The 19,656-nt window shown below is 44.2% G+C and overlaps 1 protein-coding gene across 2 annotated transcripts in view; it reads right to left on the bottom strand.

Annotated features, from left to right (window-relative positions):
• Positions 1-14,536: 14,536 nt before the first annotated feature.
• The window catches only part of LOC143764948 (lectin-like), a 30,289-nt gene continuing 25,169 nt past the window's right edge, over positions 14,537-19,656 (bottom strand). For both annotated transcript variants that reach the window (XM_077251098.1, XM_077251097.1), the window contains exons 5-6: positions 18,011-18,119; positions 14,537-15,042 (exon numbers count right to left, since the gene is read on the bottom strand). In XM_077251098.1, the coding sequence (XP_077107213.1) occupies positions 14,966-15,042; positions 18,011-18,119 (186 nt within the window). In that variant the 3' untranslated portion in view covers positions 14,537-14,965. The remainder of the gene's footprint in view (positions 15,043-18,010; positions 18,120-19,656) is intronic.

Genomic DNA, 19,656 nt, shown 5'->3' on the forward strand with positions numbered 1-19,656 from the left:
TTTTGATAGAATCTTCCAAACTTGATGCTGCAATGCTTTTCTCGCTTCCAGAGTCTTGAGTGTAATGGACTTCCACTGCCCACACCTACTTTTATAAGGTTTGTTTGGGGGTTGGCTTAAAACAAGTTCCTAGACATGTTTACTCAGAAGAACGCATGCGTACGCAAATGCAAGTCATTGCGTACGCATGCGTTCCCATAGACTGTAATGCGTTTTGTTTGATGCACTCCTTCCGGAAGCGTCCGCATGTGTATTGCGGCAGAAATTTGCTGCCACAAAAATTCTAACATGGTGCGTCAGCCGCGCCCAGCCGCACACCGTGAAAATAAACATGCGGAAGCAAATGTGGGCTAACGCATGCACCTGTGTCTACAATGTAAAAGTTAGGAAATCAAGACACATGCAGATGTATACATCCAAAACGCTGTGGACACAACCACAAATGTGAAACCAGCCTAAAGGAGTGGTTCTGTAGGTGGGGACCACAGACCACATCTCAGTACCAATGCTTTCTGGCTGATGTTTTGGTCACTTTTGAATGTTGGTTGTGCTTTCACACTCGTGGTAGCATGAGACGGACTCTACAACCCACACAAGTGGCTCAGGTCGTGCAGCTCATCCAGGATGGCACATCAATGCGAGCTGTGGCAAGAAGATTTGCTGTGTCTGTCAGTGTAGTGTCCGGAGGCTGGAGGCACTACCAGGACACAGGCCAGTACACCAGGAGACGTGGAGGGGGAAGTAGGAGGGCAACAACGCAGCAGCAGGACCACTACCTCAGCCTTTGTGCAAGGAGGAAAAGAAGAAGGCTAGCACTTGACTTCTGTGGAGGTGACGGTGCTAGTGATCTGAGCCAGTAGTCCCATGGATAATAAAATATATAATCACTGCACTCGTACAGGAGAAGGTTTGGTACAAGTGGACAATTTATTATCACCAGTAAATTATCCATTTGAAGCAAATCTTCCCCTGTACGAGTGCAGTGATGATATATTTTATTTGTGCAAAGAGGAACAGTAGGAGCACTGCCAGAGCTCTGCAAAATGACCTCCAGCAGGCCACAATGTGCATGTGTCTGCACAAACGGTTAGAAACCGACTCAATGATGATGGTCTGAGTGCCCGACATCCACAGACGGGGGTTGTGCTCACAGCCCAACACCGTGCAGGACGCTTGGCATTTGCCACAGAACACCAGGATTGGCAAATTCGCCACTGGCACCCTGTTCTCTTCACAGATGAAAGCAGGTTCACACTGAGCACATGTGCCAGACTTGACAGTCTGGAGATGCTGTGGAGAGCGATCTACTGCCTGCAACATCCTTCAGCATGACCAGTTTGGCAGTGGGTCAGTAATGGTGTGGGGTGGCATTTCTTTGGAGGGCCCTCCATGTGCTCACCAGATGTATTAATACTATTAGTCCATCACAAGATAATTTGCCCAAAAGGACACTCAACATAGGATTAATCAAAAATATCCATATGGGTACAATTACCCAGGATAATGAGTGATATAGGCCAAAACAATTATATTAAAATTATATCTTTATTAGAAGAATTATGTATAACAAAAATATTTGTTAAACAGGGCTAAAAAAACCTCCTTAGAGAGGGAGATGAATGCAGACACAAATAGTACATGTGCAAAAAATGTATTATATAGTATAAATGCACTAATTAGTGGTCGCAAGGCTATAATGTTAACGAATGATGCACATAAAAATACTGCTGTAATAATACCATAATAACTAGACAGGAATACCATCTGCAATATATATAGGGGTCCAGCAGGATACTAATATATGCACAAACACATGCACAAAATATGCACAAATATATTGGCAACAGTGGATGACACACAAGATGTGCGGATAATGATTAGTGCAGACGGTACCGCACAATAAAGGCAATCCTAAAAAACAGGGAAGCTAAACCTGTACAAGGGGACCAAAAACGCTGTATATATATTTTCCCCAATGGGCCACATGCATGAAACAGCGGTGTCCCATAAACTGAGTACTAACCAAGGATGAGTTAGCAACCCTGTTGGTGCCTAGGAGTAGAATGTGTTATCTATAAAAAAGCGCTTACCACTAACCACCAAAAAGTATGTGCCTGGCGTCCTCCCTTCCGCCCAAGGGAAATGTAATGTATTAATGTAAACTTCACCTATTGGACTCATCTAGCCTTTCAACTGGGTATTTTCTGTGTATATACCAGTCCGCAGGTTTTTAAGGAGTTTGTCCCAAATTTTTCAAAACTGGGGGGAGGTGAGCTGGATGCACCAATGGGGGACAGGATGCACATATGGGGGCCAGGACAAGGGACAAGTGGGTTCCAAGATAGCTATATGGGGGGGCAAGATGAATATATGGGTGGCCAGGACAAGGGACATATGGGGGCCAGGATGGATATATGGGTTCCATAATGGTTTTATTGGGAGACAAAATGGATATATTGGGGGGGAAGCGCAGGAGAAGGGATATATGGGTTTCAGGATGGATATATGAGGGGCTAGGACAAAGGACATATGGAGGACAGGATGGATATATGGGGGGCAGGATGCACATATGGGGCCAGGATGGATACATGGGGGGGAGTGGGATGCACAAAAGTTGGCCAGGACAAGGGACATATGGGGACCAGAATGGATATATGGGGGAGCAGGATGCACACATGGGGGTAGGTTGGATATGTGGAGTGCCAGAATGGATATGTGGTGGCCAGGACACACATAAAGGGTACAGGATGCGCATATGAGGGCCAGGACAAGGGACATATGGGGAATGTGCTCTAGAAGCAATCAGCTATTGATGACTGTGTTATTTTGACGAGTCCTGGATGGAAGAAGTGATGGTGGACTGTGCCAGATGAAGAAGAAAAGCAAATATGAAAGACTTCACCTAGAGACGTCACTGGTGAGTCAGTGTATTACATGTACACACACACACTATACACTGTATACTACATACAGACCTCCTGTGTATATTGTCACTGCTGATCACTGTTTTGCCTGTACACTTATACTATACACTGTATACTATATACATTAGTGTTCGAAATAATAGCAGTGTGTTCAAAAACATGAGTTCTGTATTTTTTGGGCTATAAGATGCACCGGACCATAAGACGCACCTAGGTTTTAAAGGACGAAATTAAAAAAAAAAATTGAGAACTGAGGCAAAATATTTGGTCAATTCTATTCTTAATATCCCCCATCCTGGTATGTATGGCTCCTTTATCACTATCCTGGTATGCAGACCCCCATCCTTATCCTGGTATGCAGGGCCTCATTCTCCGTCATAGTATGCATGGCACCCATCCTTATCCTGGTATGATTGGCCGCCATTCCCAACCTGGTGTGCATGACCCCATCCTTATCCTGATATGATTGGTCCCCAACCCCGTCCCCTTCCTGGTATGCATGGCCCCTTCCTTATCCTAGTATGATTGGTCCCAATCCCTATCCTGGTATGCAGGGACCCCATCTACATCCTGGTATGCATGGCCCCATCCTTATCCTGGTATGATTGGTCACCTTCCCCATCCTAGTATGCATGACCCCAGCAGGAAAAAAACACAAAAACATTTTTACCTTTTCTGCGTGCCCTGGCAGTGTCCTGCTCTGGTTCTAGCAGCTGCTTTATGCTTGTAAGCAGCGTATGGCAATGACATCACGCGCTGCTTACAAGCCGCCAAGGACAGCTGCTGGAATGCTCACTGTTCTCCACGCCGGGACTGTGTGCGTGGAGAACAGTGAGTATTCATCACACAGTGTCAACCGCAGCCACCGGGTTCCTGCAGCTGCCGGGCTTTCAAGTGTGCTGCTACTAAAGGGATGGAATATTCATTGCATTCAACGCCTATGGGAGTAGAATGCAGTGAGTATTCATTGCCTTAAGTAGCCTGCACACTCAAACGCCGGGCAGCTCCAAGAAGCCGGCTGCTGCGGTTAACACTGTGCTTGCTATTCAAAAGAAATGAATATTCACTCCTTTCCATGCCCATGGGAGTTAGCCACAGCAGCCGGCTCCGCTGCTCCCGCTCCTTGACCTACCCACCACAGCCAGATGAGGGACATCTGGACTATAAGACAACCCCCCCCCCCCCATTTTTCTCCACATTTTTGGAGGAAAAAAGTGCATCTTAGGCTATGTGCACACGTATTCCTGGTCACTGCGGATTTTTCCGCAGCAGTTTTGATAAATCTGCAGGGCAAACACGCTGCGTTTTTGCTGCAGATTTATTGCGGATTTACCGCAGTTTTTCTGCGGTTTTCACTGCGGTTTTACAACTGCGGTTTTCCATAGGAGCAGCTGTAAAACCGCTGTGGAATCCGCAGAAAGAAGTGACATGCTGCGGAATGTAAACCGCTGCGTTTCCGTGCGTTTTTTTCCGCAGCATGTGCACATCGTTTTTGGTTTCCCATAGGTGTATGCAGCGCCCCAGAGTCCTGGTCATTGCAGTACTGATGCCCCGCCGCTAAGAGGGGCTATGGTACGTCTGATGGCACTGAAGGAATTCACCTGACCAGGTATCACAGACACCAATACACTTCACAGTCTGGCCTCCAGGGGGAGCTAAGGGTGCTATGTATTAGGCCACTCCTCACAATCTGGTAAAACTGGGGGTTAGGCAGGAAGTTAGGGAGAAGCTGACTGGGAATCGAACAGGCAGCACCCTGTGGCAGAGGGTGTTGCGGGGAGAGACTCAGGGGAGTCCCCGTCAGGGGTGGGATCCTGACGGAGGCCTAGCGAACTGAGAAAATGTTACGGGACCGTGCCTGCACTAGATAGCGGCGGTGCCCTAAGAAAGGACGAGAAGCGAGGTATATTGTGCTGAGTGAGAAACGAGATCAACGCAACAAGGAGAAATACCAGTAGGAGTCGTGCTGTAAGACGAGGCAACATCCTACTGAGGCGCGTAGCCGGTGGCCGGAACGCCGAGGAAGTACTAGGCTCCAAGCAATACTTCAAACCTACGGCAGGACAGTCAGCTATAGGCGGGCTGTCTCACACAAATCACCTACGAAGACATAGGGGGCAACAACAGGAGAAGGGCGACACTAGGGTCCAGGAAGAGCTCCGAGCCTACCCGTCATACGGGTGCGTCCTAGCCATATCATCTGGGGGACGAAGAAGAACATCAGAATCGAGTTGTGAGGGAACACGAGAAACAGACACAACAGTTGTGGGGACTATCCCGTAAGCACAGCAGGGGAGGACCGCAACACACAAGCGCTAGAAGGTAGGCACAGATTTCCACCTGCAAAGGGAACTCTGGAGGTGCCATCGGACCGGCCGGACTTGCGCAGCCTGGTTAACCGTATTCCGGACTGAGGATCCTGAAGCCTTCAGTAAAGAGGTAAAGAGACTGCAACCTGGTGTCCTCGTTATTTACTATAACCAGCACTACACCGCACTACCACCACCATCCACACCGTTCATTGGGCGCCCCTCAGCAGGGTCACGGACCGGGTCTAGCCACCGTGACAACCCCAGAGCAGAGACTCAGAGACCCGGTACCAGGTACCCCTCGGCCCTGCGGCAGTGGGGGCGCTGCAAACTTGGCGTCACGAACAGGATCTACTTAAGCCTGAAGAATCAGGTCATGTGTGCCTTGGAACTGTGATTTATTATACTTGGACTATGACTTATTGCAAAGACTGTGTATTGCCACTTGCCGCCAAAAGTTCCCGCCAAGAACCGCCGCCATTACAGCGCTAAGGAGAGCGCAGGAGAAGAAGAAGGGCGTGGAAGTGGGCGTAGACAAGCTGAAGAGCGCGAAAGACAATGGCCGCCCAATCTAAATATTTCTGTACCTTGAGGACGTGTCCGTCAGCGGCCGAGATCCGCCTCCTGATTCTCAATGGCGGGCGGAGACAGAGAAAACGGAACCGCCCACGAAGGAGAGAGCGGGAAAAGGATGAGGAAGAAGGAGCAGAACATGTGGAGGACGCCATGGCGAGCTGCCCAGAACCGGAGCGTGGGGTCGGAGCAGAGGACTCCCCCAGCTACCCGGAGGGACACCGTGACCAGGCCTCCACCGCTGATACTGACTTCCTGCAGGCCGGAGTGGATGAGCTCAGCGACCAACTCCTGCGGACGCAGCTGAGCACTGAGGCCGGGTGGAAGAAGACCTTCATCGGGAGCCTCACCAGACGTCTGTCGGCAGCCTCGTCTGGTCCGGAGCCGGAAAGAAGTTCCAGCGCTCCGAAGCCAGAAAGCAAGGCCCTGCCGGAAAGCGAGATGCTGCAAACGGAGATGACAGCGCCGCAGCGCAAGGCCCTGCAACCAGCGTTCCGGATCCCAGCGGAGACGGAGCAGATCGGCACCGGAGGGACCGCATCTGAAGCAGGTATGAAGAACGACCCTGCCCCACCAGCAGAGGACCTGCTGATAGTCCCCGTCACGGCACCCCCTCTCCCTGGAACCTATAGACTCCAGCGCCTTACACCCTGGGATCAGGCCCTGGGTATGGAGCACTTCTTAAAGGCCCCGATCTCGCCGATCACCTTGCCGGGCGAGGTCTATGCGGAGCTGCGGCCGCCAGAGCGAGAGTAAACCTCGGAACCACGAGTATGTAAATAGTTAACTGTTTGTCCTCTTGCTGCTATAACCCGATCAGGGTAACTCTTAAAGGGATCCCTTTGTTTACCCGGGATCCCTTCTTCTGCTTTTTGTTTTTGTTTCCTGTTTTATCATTGTTGAAAGAACTGCTGGATCATGAACACTGCATGATTACAAACTGCTTGCAAATAGTTTGCACCTTCTTAAAGGTGCCCTCTACTGGTTCTATAAAAGAAAGGACTCTTTGCGAAGAAACTGTTCCTGGAAGTAGTACCGGAGTCCTTGCTGCACACGGACTTGCAGCTTGAGAAGTTGCACTACCTCATAGAGACTTGGTCCCTTCTTAAAGGGGACGTTCATTGATAGCACTTAAAGAATTATGATGCTTTAAAAGAAAGTATTAACAATGTTTACGTATAAAAAAAAAAAAAAAAGGGTTATATGTAGTGAGCTAGTTAATTGTGAGAAATGTTTAATGATGTTGCTAGAAGAATGAGGACAGGAAGTGAACCCAGACGGGGTTAATCGGTGAGTCCTCCTAGGAGCCATACAGAGATGGCTCGGTGATCCTGAACTGAGAGATGGATGATACGTTCTATACTGTGTATAGTAGCAGAAAGGCAGTAGGCCCGGGCTGAAAGGGGCGGTCCTGCAACAGAACGAGAGGCAGTAGGCCTGGGGCAGATAGACAGGCGGTCCTGCAGATGTAAAGATGGAAAATTAAGAAAAAAGTTGATTAGCCTTATAATGTTTTATAAGAAGGTCTTTAGTGGATTCAGCGTGTACGTCCTTAAAGGCAACGTTAAATTATTGTTCAAAATTTTGAACTTAGTAGAATACCCGGTTGGGTAAGAAAAGTTATTTATAATATGCTATTTAAAGTATTTAACCAAGTTTGTAACGTTCAAGTGTCCTCACCTCCCATAAAGGGAAGCTCTGTTCAAATTTACTTATTGTTACTGCATTTTCAAAATTGTATGTCTTTTTGCTGACATGTATTGTTGTTTTCTTACCAGTCCAGGAGTACTGGATTTAACCGGGGGGGAGTGCAGCGCCCCAGAGTCCTGGTCGTTGCAGTACTGATGCCCCGCCGCTAAGGGGGGCTATGGTACGTCTGATGGCAATGAAGGAATTCACCAGACCAGGTATCACAGACACCAATACACTTCACAGTCTGGCCTCCAGGGGGAGCTAAGGGTGCTATGTATTAGGCCACTCCTCACAATCTGGTAAAACTGGGGGTTAGGCAGGAAGTTAGGGAGAAGCTGACTGGGAATCGAACAGGCAGCACCCTGTGGCAGAGGGTGTTGCGGGGAGAGACTCAGGGGGGTCCCCGTCAGGGGTGGGATCCTGACGGAGGCCTAGCGAACTGAGAGAACGTTACGGGACCGCGCCTGCACTAGATAGCGGCGGTGCCCTAAGAAAGGACGAGAAGCGAGGTATATTGTGCTGAGTGAGAAACGAGATCAACGCAACAAGGAGAAATACCAGTAGGAGTCGTGCTGTAAGACGAGGCAACATCCTACTGAGGCGCGTAGCCGGTGGCCGGAACGCCGAGGAAGTACTAGGCTCCAAGCAATACTTCAAACCTACGGCAGGACAGTCAGCTATAGGCGGGCTGTCTCACACAAATCACCTACGAAGACATAGGGGGCAACAACAGGAGAAGGGCGACACTAGGGTCCAGGAAGAGCTCCGAGCCTACCCGTCATACGGGTGCGTCCTAGCCATATCATCTGGGGGACGAAGAAGAACATCAGAATCGAGTTGTGAGGGAACACGAGAAACAGACACAACAGTTGTGGGGACTATCCCGTAAGCACAGCAGGGGAGGACCGCAACACACAAGCGCTAGAAGGTAGGCACAGATTTCCACCTGCAAAGGGAACTCTGGAGGTGCCATCGGACCGGCCGGACTTGCGCAGCCTGGTTAACCGTATTCCGGACTGAGGATCCTGAAGCCTTCAGTAAAGAGGTAAAGAGACTGCAACCTGGTGTCCTCGTTATTTACTGTGACCAGCACTGCACCGCACTACCACCACCATCCACACCGTTCATTGGGCGCCCCTCAGCAGGGTCACGGACCTGGTCTAGCCACCGTGACAACCCCAGAGCAGAGACTCAGAGACCCGGTACCGGGTACCCCTCGGCCCTGCGGCAGTGGGGGCGCTGCATTTACATTGAACTGTAAACGCATGGGAAACTGCTGCGGACCCGCAGCTGCGGAAACGCTGCGGATCCACAGCAAAATCCGCATCGTGTGCACATACCCTTATAGTCCGAAAAATACAGTAATCACAAAATCTTTATACTAGTTTTTATTTCCATGCATTGGGAACATTGCACACTGTTTTCTAATTCAAAACATGAAAAGAAATGTATATAATTTTTAACTACTTTACAGAAAATAGCAAAAAATTAACATTGGGCTGTTCTAAAAAAAAATAGCAGTGCCTGCATTTGTCTTTACAAACTCACAAAATATATTTTTTGTGGATTTAGCATTCCTGTGAATCACCTACATATTTAGTTGTATTTCCACAGGTTTTTTTAGAACTGCTTTACATCTATGTTGCATAAAGTCAACCAACTTCTGGCACCTGTCAACTGTTATTCCAGCCCAGGATTCTTGGACTATATATCTCAATTTTTGGGGCATTTGTTGTCTTTGCCACAGAAATGGCATTTTTAATGTCACCCCACATGTGTTCCATCAGGTTAAGGTCCGCGGATTGGGCTGGCCACTGCATAACCTCAATTTTGCTTGGCTGGAACTAAGATTTTGCTCATTTGCTGGTATGTTTAGGAGTGTTGTCTTGTTGAAACACCCATCTCAATGGCATGTCCTCATCAGCGTAAGACAACATGACATCTTCAAGTATTTTAATGTATGCAATCTGGTCCATGATCCCTCTGCACTGAGAATAAAGTTGTGACAGTTTACCTCTGCTGCACCTTCTAACGTTCTCCTCCTCTTCCTGCGTCCATCTTAAATTGCTTTTATAAGTACATTCAGCATAGAGACAGCAGCACAGATCTGACCTGTGTTTTCATGCTGCACACTCAGTCTTCCCACACAGTGTTGTCTTCCAGCTCAGCAGCAAGAAGTCTCACATAGTTGTCAAAATAGTGAGACCGTGAAGAGCTGGACCTTAACCGTTTCCGTTTTTTAAAGGTCAAAACTTTTATTATTAAATTAGATAGGATTTGTATTGTAATTTTTAATTTATTTAACCCCTTAATCCCGTATGACGTACTATACCGTCGAGGTGGGGTGGGCCTTAATTCCCGGTGACGGTATAGTACGTCATACGCGATCGGCCGCGCTCACAGATGAAAGCTGCAGCCTGCTCCGATGAAAGTATGATCGCCGATCTGATAGAGTGCTATGCACACTATCAGATCTGCGATCTGTGATGTCCCCCCCTGGGACAAAGTAAAAAAGTTAAAAAAAAAATTTCCACATGTGTAAAAAAAAATAAAAAAAATTCCTAAATAAATAATAATAAAAAAAAAAATATTATTCCCATAAATACATTTCTTTATCTAAAAAACACAAACAAAAACAATAAAAGTACACATATTTAGTATCGCCGCGTCCGTAACGACCCAACCTATAAAACTGGCCCACTAGTTAACCCCTTCAGTAAACACCGTAAGAAAAAAAAAAAAAAAAAAACGAGGCAAAAAACAACGCTTTATTACCATACCGCCGAACAAAAAGTGGAATAACACGCGATCAAAAAGACGGATATAAATAACCATGTTACCGCTGAAAACGTCATTTTGTCCCGCAAAAAACGAGCCGCCATACAGCATCATCAGCAAAAAAATTAAAAAGTTATAGTCCTGAGAATAAAGCGATACCAAAATAATTATTTTTTCTATAAAATAGTTTTTATCGTATAAAAGCGTCAAAACATAAAAAAATGATATAAATGAGGTATCGCTGTAATCGTACTGACCCGACGAATAAAACTGCTTTATCAATTTTACCAAGCACAGAACGGTATAAACGCCTCTCCCAAAAGAAATTCATGAATAGCTGGTTTTTGGTTATTCTGCCTCACAAAAATCGGAATAAAAAGTGATAAAAAATGGTCACGTGTCCGAAAATGTTACCAATAAAAACGTCAACTCGTCCCGCAAAAAACAAGACCTCACATGACTCTGGACCAAAATGTGGAAAAATTATAGGTCTCAAAATGTGGAGACGCAAAAACTTTTTTGCTATAAAAAGCGTCTTTTAGTCTGGTTTCACACTTGCGTTTTTATCTGCATGCGTTTTTAAAAAAAACCGCATGTGTGAAAAAATGCATGTAAACGCGGTAAAACGCATGCGTTTTTATAGAAAAACACAAGAAAACAAGAAAAAAACAAAAAACCCTAACCCTACCCCTAACCTGAAATACGTGGCACTGAAATACGTGGCACTGAAATATACGTTTATATACGTATATAAGTGCCATGATATTTCAGTGGCCACGTATTTAAGTGCCACGTATTTAAGTGCCACGTATTTAAGTGCCACGTATTTACGTGCCACGTATTTACGTGCCACGTATTTTTCAGTGCCTGAAATACGTGGCACTGAAATACGTGGCACTTAAATATCGTGGCACTTAAATACGTGGCACTTAAATACGTGGCACTTAAATACGTGGCACTTAAATACGTGGCACTTAAATACGTGGCACTTACATACGTGGCACTTACATACGTGGCACTTACATACGTGGCACTTACATATGTGGCACTTACATACGTGGCACTTATACGTGGCACTTATATACGTGGCACTTATGACTGTCAGAAAATGTTCAGTAAACGGTTAGGGGTGAGGTTAGGGGTAGGGTTTCAGGTAGAATTGGGGAGTTTCCACTGTTCAGGCACATCAGGGGCTCTCCAAACGCGACATGGCGTCCAATCTCAATTCCAGCCAATTCTGCGTTGAAAAAGTAAAACAGTGCTCCTTCCCTTCCGAGCTCTCCCGTGCGTCCAAAAAGGGGTTTACCCCAACATATGGGGTATCAGCGTACTCAGGACAAATTGGACAACAACTTTTCGGGTCCAATTTCTCCTGTTACCCTTGGGAAAATACAAAACTGGGGGCTAAAAATAATTTTTGAGGGAAAAAAAAGGATTTTTTATTTTCACGGCTCTGCGTTATAAACTGTAGTGAAACACTTGGGGGCTCAAAGTTCTCACAACACATCTAGATAAGTTCCTTGGGGGGTCTAGTTTCCAATATGGGGTCACTTGTGGGGGGTTTGTACTGTTTGGGTACATCAGGGGCTCTGCAAATGCAACGTGACGCCTGCAGACCAATCCATTTAAGTCTGCATTCCAAATGGCGCTCCTTCCCTTCCGAGCTCTGTCATGCGCCCAAACAGTGGTTCCCCCCCACATAGGGGGTATCAGCGTACTCAGGACAAATTGGACAACAACTTTTAGGGTCCAATTTATCCTGATACCCTTGTGAAAATACAAAACTGGGGGCTAAAAAATCATTTTTGTGAAAAAAAAAATAATTTTTATTTTCACGGCTCTGCGTTATAAACTGTAGTGAAACACTTGGGGGTTCAAAGTTCTCACAACACATCTAGATAAGTTCCTTGGGGGGTCTAGTTTCCAATATGGGGTCACTTGTGGGGGGTTTGTACTGTTTGGGTACATCAGGGGCTCTGCAAATGCAACGTGACGCCTGCAGACCAATCCATTTAAGTCTGCATTCCAAATGGTGCTCCTTCCCTTCCGAGCTCTGTCATGCGCCCAAACAGTGGTTCCCCCCCACATAGGGGGTATCAGCGTACTCAGGACAAATTGGACAACAACTTTTAGGGTCCAATTTATCCTGATACCCTTGTGAAAATACAAAACTGGGGGCTAAATTTCATTTTTGTGAAAAAAAAAAAAAAAAATTATTTTCACGGCTCTGCTTTATAAACTGTAGTGAAACACTTGGGGGTTCAAAGCTCTCAAAACACATCTAGATAAGTTCCTTAGGGGGTCTACTTTCCAAAATGGTGTCACTTGTGGGGGGGTTTAATGTTTAGGCACATCAGGGGCTCTCCAAACGCAACATGGCATCCCATCTTAATTCCAGTCAATTTTGCATTGAAAAGTAAAATAGCGCTTCTTCCCTTCTGAGCTCTGCTATGCGCCCAAACAATGGTTTACACCCACATATGGGGTATCGTCGTACTCAGGACAAATTGCACAACAACTTTTGTGGTCTAATTTCTTCTCTTACCCTTGGGGAAATAAAAAAATGGGGGTGAAAAGATCATTTTTGTGAAAAAATATGATTTTTTATTTTTACGGCTCTGCATTATAAACTTCTGTGAAGCACTTGTTGGGTCAAAGTGCTCAACACACATCTAGATAAGTTCCTTAGGGGGTCTACTTTCCAAAATGGTGTCACTTGTTAGGGGTTTCAATGTTTAGGCACATCAAGGGCTCTCTAAATGCAACATGGCGTCCCATCTCAATTCCAGTCAATTTTGCATTGAAAAGTCAAATGGCGCTCCTTCCCTTCCGAGCTCTGCCCTGCGCCCAAACAATGGTTTACACCCACATATGGGGTATCAGCGTACTCAGGACAAATTGCACAACAATTTTTGGGGTCCAATTTCTTCTCTCACCCTTGGGAAAATAAAAAATTGGGGGTGAAAAGATCATTTTTGTGAAAAAATATGATTTTTTATTTTTACGGCTCTGCATTATAAACTTCTGTAAAGCACTTGTTGGGTCAAAGTGCTCACCACACATCTAGATAAGTTCCTTAGGGGGTCTACTTTCCAAAATGGTGTCACTTGTTAGGGGTTTCAATGTTTAGGCACATCAGGGGCTCTCCAAATGCAACATGGCGTCCCATCTCAATTCCAGTCAATTTTGCATTGAAAAGTCAAATGGCGCTCCTTTGCTTCCAAGCTCTGCCATGCGCCCAAACTGTGGTTTACCCCCACATATGGGGTATCAGCGTACTCAGGACAAATTGTACAACAACTTTTGGGGTCTATTTTCTCCTGTTACCCTTGGTAAAATAAAACAAATTGGAGCTGAAATAAATTTTGTGTGAAAAAAAGTTAAATGTTCATTTTTATTTAAACATTCCAAAAATTCCTGTGAAACATCTGAAGGGTTAATAAACTTCTTGAAAGTGGTTTTGAGTACCTTGAGGGGTGCAGTTTTTAGAATGGTGTCACACTTGGGTATTTTCTATCATATAGACCCGTCAAAATGACTTCAAATGAGATGTGGTCCCTAAAAAAAAATGGTGTTGTAAAAATGAGAAATTGCTGGTCAACTTTTAACCCTTATAACTCCGTCACAAAAAAAAAATTTTGGTTCCAAAATTGTGCTGATGTAAAGTAGACATGTGGGAAATGTTATTTATTAAGTATTTTGTGTGACATATGTCTGTGATTTAAGGGCATAAAAATTCAAAGTTGGAAAATTGCGAAATATTCAAAATTTTCGCCAAATATTCGTTTTTTTCACAAATAAACGCAAGTTATATCGAAGAAATTTTACCACTAACATTAAGTACAATATGTCACGAGAAAACAATGTCAGAATCGCCAAGATCCGTTGAAGCGTTCCAGAGTTATAACCTCATAAAGGGACAGTGGTCAGAATTGTAAAAATTGGCCTGGTCATTAACGTGCAAACCACCCTCGGGGCTTAAGGGGTTAATTAAGAAAGTATTTAAATTTTTGCCTCTTTTAACTCCATGAAGTTTTCCAGAAGGTGATAGGTCATCTTTAAGGTGTGGGCTACTTGGTTGTTGACGTATGATATATAAGAACATGTGTTCAGAGGATGATAATATGCACACAGAAAAGTATAACAAACACTTTCTTAGAAACCATTCTGTACCTACATGAGTAAAAGTTAACATTTTTACAGAAGTCTGTAGTTGGCAGAGGATCACCAGCCCTTGCATGTTTGAAATCATTCAACATATTGTTTTACAATTATTTTTTTATTAATATTTTGTGCTATAGTATTTGGTGTTTATCTTGCACTCAAAGGCATATTCCAATCTCAGCCATTCATATCTATCTGTAATAGCAAGGGGATGAGTGTTTTAGAAATTCAGGAGCTACAGAAATAACCTTGTTTGCTGTGGTAAGCAGTTTCTGTAACTCCCACTTATATCAGTAGGAGTTACAGAAACAATATCCATGATACAGTCATCTGTTCCATTAATCTTGACCAGATCTGACCACTGCATATAGGCAAATATTCCTAATTGGAATACTACTATAAACCAAGAATATATTCATTAAACAAGAGACCAATTACAAAGTGTCTTAATGCCAGCTCTAAAAGCTAGTAACTGATTGGTTGCTTCAGCTTGTGCCACGTTTGTGATGAAGATGCTCTTCAGCCTCACAGCTGACTTGGCTTGTAGATGCAGATAAAATGGAGCTTCTGCACACAGTTTAGTTGATCCCAGAACTTTGAACCTAGAGAGAAATGGCAAAAGTATATAAAAAATATAAACATTTCTAGATTTTAGTTTTTAGTTTTTTTTTCTCCATCATGATACTTTCTGTTAGTCTTTGAAGATTTAAATTATTGTAGATATCAATGCCCACATACAATCTGGCTTAAAGGGGTTCTCCTAGAAATGTAATTAAATAAATAAAATAAATAATACACATTTAAATATTAAACATTTTTCTAAATACCCTTATTTATCGTAAAGATATGCTTTATTTTTGTCAGGATTTTAAAAGTGCCAACTGCCAGGACCCACAGTAGGATGGTCTGCATGAAGCATGAGACACACACTCTCAGGCTGACTAAGATGGACGTTCATTTTCAGTCAGCTAAAGAAAGGTATTCATCTTCTCCTTTAGTCCAGTTCCATTTATTGTCCTGTCGGGTTGACTGAACAGAGGAGTGTGTGTTCACAATGCCTGACTCTGTCTCAAGCAGATGTTCTTCACTCAGCCATCCTACTACTTGTCCCCGAAATTTAAGACAGGTTGTGATTGATGGCAGTTATCATCTTTAAAATCTGGAAAACACCTGAAGATATTAACTGGAATATAAGTTGGTGTGCATGCAGCATGTAAGCGCATGTTCACACTGGCCACCAAACAGACAAAACCCAAGATAAAAGCATAAAAAGTAAATACCCTGCAGCAAATAAATAAACAGCAGTAGTGCATGAAAAAAATATAGGGTGCTTAGTTAACATAATTTTGATTTAAAAAATGACAGTCATCCCACCACGTTATGGGGACCCTATTCGGGACGGTCCTAACCTTTAATATTAAACTATTGCTGTTTGCTTATTTTCTGCAGGTTATTTGTTTTTTTTTATGTTTTATCTTTAAAATCCTGACAGAGGGCACTAGATAAAGCATACATTTTTGCTAAATAAAAGTATTTAGAAAAATGTTTAATATTTAAATGTGTACTTTTTTTTTTTTTTACATATTTTATTACATATCTTATAGAACCACTTATTGGCATATAGATGTACACATTTAGGCTTGGACTACACAACAACTTTGGCCGTGACTCAAGCCGTGCAATTGCTAGGTGATGCTAATAAATAGTGCCACATTTTCACCCCGAGGGTACTATGATCGTGACAAGCAAGTCTCAAAAATTCAGATGCTGTTGGACTTTTTTGCGACTTGCTTGTCATGGTCGCAGAACCCTCGGGTGGCTCGGGTGACCTATTTGACTTGTATTGTGCTGCAATGCAGTAGCGATAATTGGCAATATTTGGCCACTTGGCTTGTGTCACAACTAAAGTCGCTGTGTAGCTCAAGTCTAATGTTAGTGGTAATTTATATCCGCACAATATTCCACTGACAAGACCCCAGGATCCCAAACAATGACATTTTACATTTAACTTATTGCTATAGGTAGAGTTGAGAACTTTTCCAACCCAATATACCGGCTTTATAAAAAGGAAGGTGTGCTTTTGTATGAAGACTTGTATTACCTAATATTCCTGGGTTTTAGGGTATGTGCACACGTCAGGATTTCTTGCAGAAATTTCCTGAACAAAACCGGAAATTTTCTGCAATAAATCCGCATTTTTTTTTGCGGTTTTTTTCCCGTTTATTTCGCGTTTTTTTAGCATTTTGCAAGCGAAATTAGCTTGCAGAATGCTAAAGTTTTCCAAGCGATCTGTAGCATCGCTTGGAAAACTGACAGATTGGTCACACTTGTCAAACATACTGTTTGACAAGTGTGACCAACTTTTTACTATAGATGCTGCCTATGCAGCATCTATAGTAAAAGATAGAATGTTTAAAAAAAATAAAAAAAATGGTTATACTCACCTGCAGACAGCGGATCTCCTCAGCGGCGTCCGTTCCTATAGATGGTGCGCGTGTGCAGGACCTTCCATGACGTCGCGGTCACAAGAGCGGTCACATGACCGGTCTCGCGACCAATCACAAGACCGTGACGTCATCGCAGGTCCTTCACCGCACACCAGCTATAGGAACCGAAGCGGCAGCATGCACTGGAGAGGCGGGAAGACTCCGGAGGCCATTGAAGGTGAGTATATCACGGTTTTTTATTCTAATTCCTTTTTTTTTACCAATTATATGGTGCCCAGTCTGTGGAGGAGAGTCTCCTCTCCTCCACCCTGGGTACCAACCGTACATAATCTGCTTACTTCCCGCATGGTGTGCACAGCCCCGTGCGGGAAGTAAGCAGATCAATGCACTCCTAGGTGTGCGGAATCCCCGCAATTCTGCATTTTTAATGAACATGTTGCTTTTTTTTCCGTGATGCGATTTTTTTGCGGAAAAAAATACAACATTAGCACAAAAAATGCGGAATACACTGTAAATAATAGGAGGCATATGTTAGCGTTTTTTTCACGTTTTTATAGCGAAAAAAACGCAAAAAAAACGTGAAAAATACTGAACGTGTGCACATAGCCTTAAGGCAATAAAAAGTTTAAATTAACTTAGCCCTAGGTTAATTTAAGCATTCTACGTGGTCTAGGTAATTAAGGGGTTGAGGTCAAGCATCCCTGGCAATCTAGTATAATGAAAAGGTTAATCATCCACCTCTCTGAACTGTTAGCCTAATCACAGCAAAGCCAGCTTTACACTTCCAACATTCACAGTACTAGCACAGACCACAACTTGCGGACAAGCTGAGGGTTTCCTGTCCCTAAACTCGTCACCCTCAAATATGCCTACGAGACTGTTGATTATGGTTAAAGAGACCCGCAGTCAGTCCAAACATCATGGTCCGTACTTAGGCCATGAATGTTGGATGTGTGAAGCTGACCTAAGAAGAGCAGGAGTAGATATCAATGTATTACCTGCACTGGCATCATGGTATCGGGTGGCAATCCTAACTATGGGTAAGAGAATTTATTTAATTTGCACTAGCTTACATACAATTTCATTGCCACTGTTTTCCCATATGACATTTTTAGTTATTCACCTCCAAACGACAGGCTCAAGCACTTATTGACACCAAAAAATCCCAACAGATTGCCTTCGGGAAACTTCAGAAAGTTGAATGATGATCCATCAGCCCAAGAATTTGTTCCCTAAGGAGCATTAATACAGATTACATGTCTTAACTAATGTTGCTTTAAAATAATACTTAACTTTAAACCAAGAGAAAAACATAGCATTTTCCTCACTACAAAGACTTTTGCTGGCCTCAGATGAAGCTCGACATTACTAACCATGCTGTACTGTTTATAAGCAAACCAGAAGTCAGCATGAAAAAATAGCTTCATACAAAGTGCATATATGGAAACACGGGGGATCGGTGGACGCCCAGGTCCGCTATCTGGAACCGCATGGACCAGGGATCGTCCCGCCGAATGCCCGCTCTCCTTTTAATGTGGGCAGAACACTACTCAGACAACACAGGTTAAGGGTAAAACAGTGTGGCAATAATTTATTGAACCACCAAATACACCATAGCATACAGAACAGTCCCAGCAAATACCCAAGATGGTGCAAATTACAGAGTCTCCCCCTTCCGCTGACAGGCTGGGATTAGAGCTGCTTCCTGTGTTGCATACTCCCACCAGTGGCTCCCCACTTTTGGCAAACCCCCACAGTGAGGCGGTAACAACCAGCTTAGGAAGTAAACCGAGAGTAGTGAGGTATGTGGTCAGGTGAACCGATTGTCACAACCTGGATTCTTTAAGATGTCTCTGGGGTTTCAGTGATGGTCAATGAAGCAGTCCTGTGTTCTACCAGCCAAGTCCATAGTACCTTAAGCTGAGATCCTGAAGAGTCACCCCAACCAGAAGAAAAAGTCTCTCTATATAGTGGCATGTAACCTGTTTTTTAGATTTAACCAGTGTCCTTCAGTCCACCCTCAGATAAGGGGAAGAATGGTGATGACCAAGTTGCCTTGTTTGATTATGTTATCTATTTGCATAGATTTTCCTCCTCTGTTTTAACAATCAACAAACTATCTGGGCTAGACAATGTATAATTAGCATATCAGTAGACCTGACTATTCATCAACGATAGAGCACACTTAGGGTACCGTCACACAGTGCCATTTTCATCGCTACGATTCGTGACGTTGCAGCGTCGTATAAGTATCGCTCCAGCATCGTATACTGCGGTCACACGTTGCAATACACAGCGCTGGAGCGATAATTTCATGACGTATTTGCGATGTAGAAGCTGTTGGTTACTGTGCGCACATCGTATACAACCTGTGTCACACAATGCAATCATGCCGCCACAGCGGGACACTAGACGACGAAAGAAAGTTTCAAACGATCTGCTACGACGTACGATTCTCAGCGGGGATTCCGGATCGCAGTAGCGTGTCAGACACAGCGATATCGTAAATGCATCGCTGGAACGTCACGAATCGTGCCGTTGTAGCGATCAAAATTGCACTGTGTGACGGTACCCTTAGGCCATGTGCACACGTTCAGTATTTTTCGCGTTTTTTCGCTATAAAAACATGATAAAAACGCGAAAAAAACGCTAACATATGCCTCCCATTATTTTCAGTGTATTCCGCATTTTTTGTGCAAATGTAGCCTTTTTTTCCGTGAAAAAATCGTATCGCGGAAAAAAAAACCATGTTCATTAAAATGCGGAATT

The sequence above is a fragment of the Ranitomeya variabilis genome, chromosome 4 (assembly GCF_051348905.1).
Source record: "Ranitomeya variabilis isolate aRanVar5 chromosome 4, aRanVar5.hap1, whole genome shotgun sequence".
NCBI lineage: Eukaryota > Metazoa > Chordata > Amphibia > Anura > Dendrobatidae > Ranitomeya > Ranitomeya variabilis.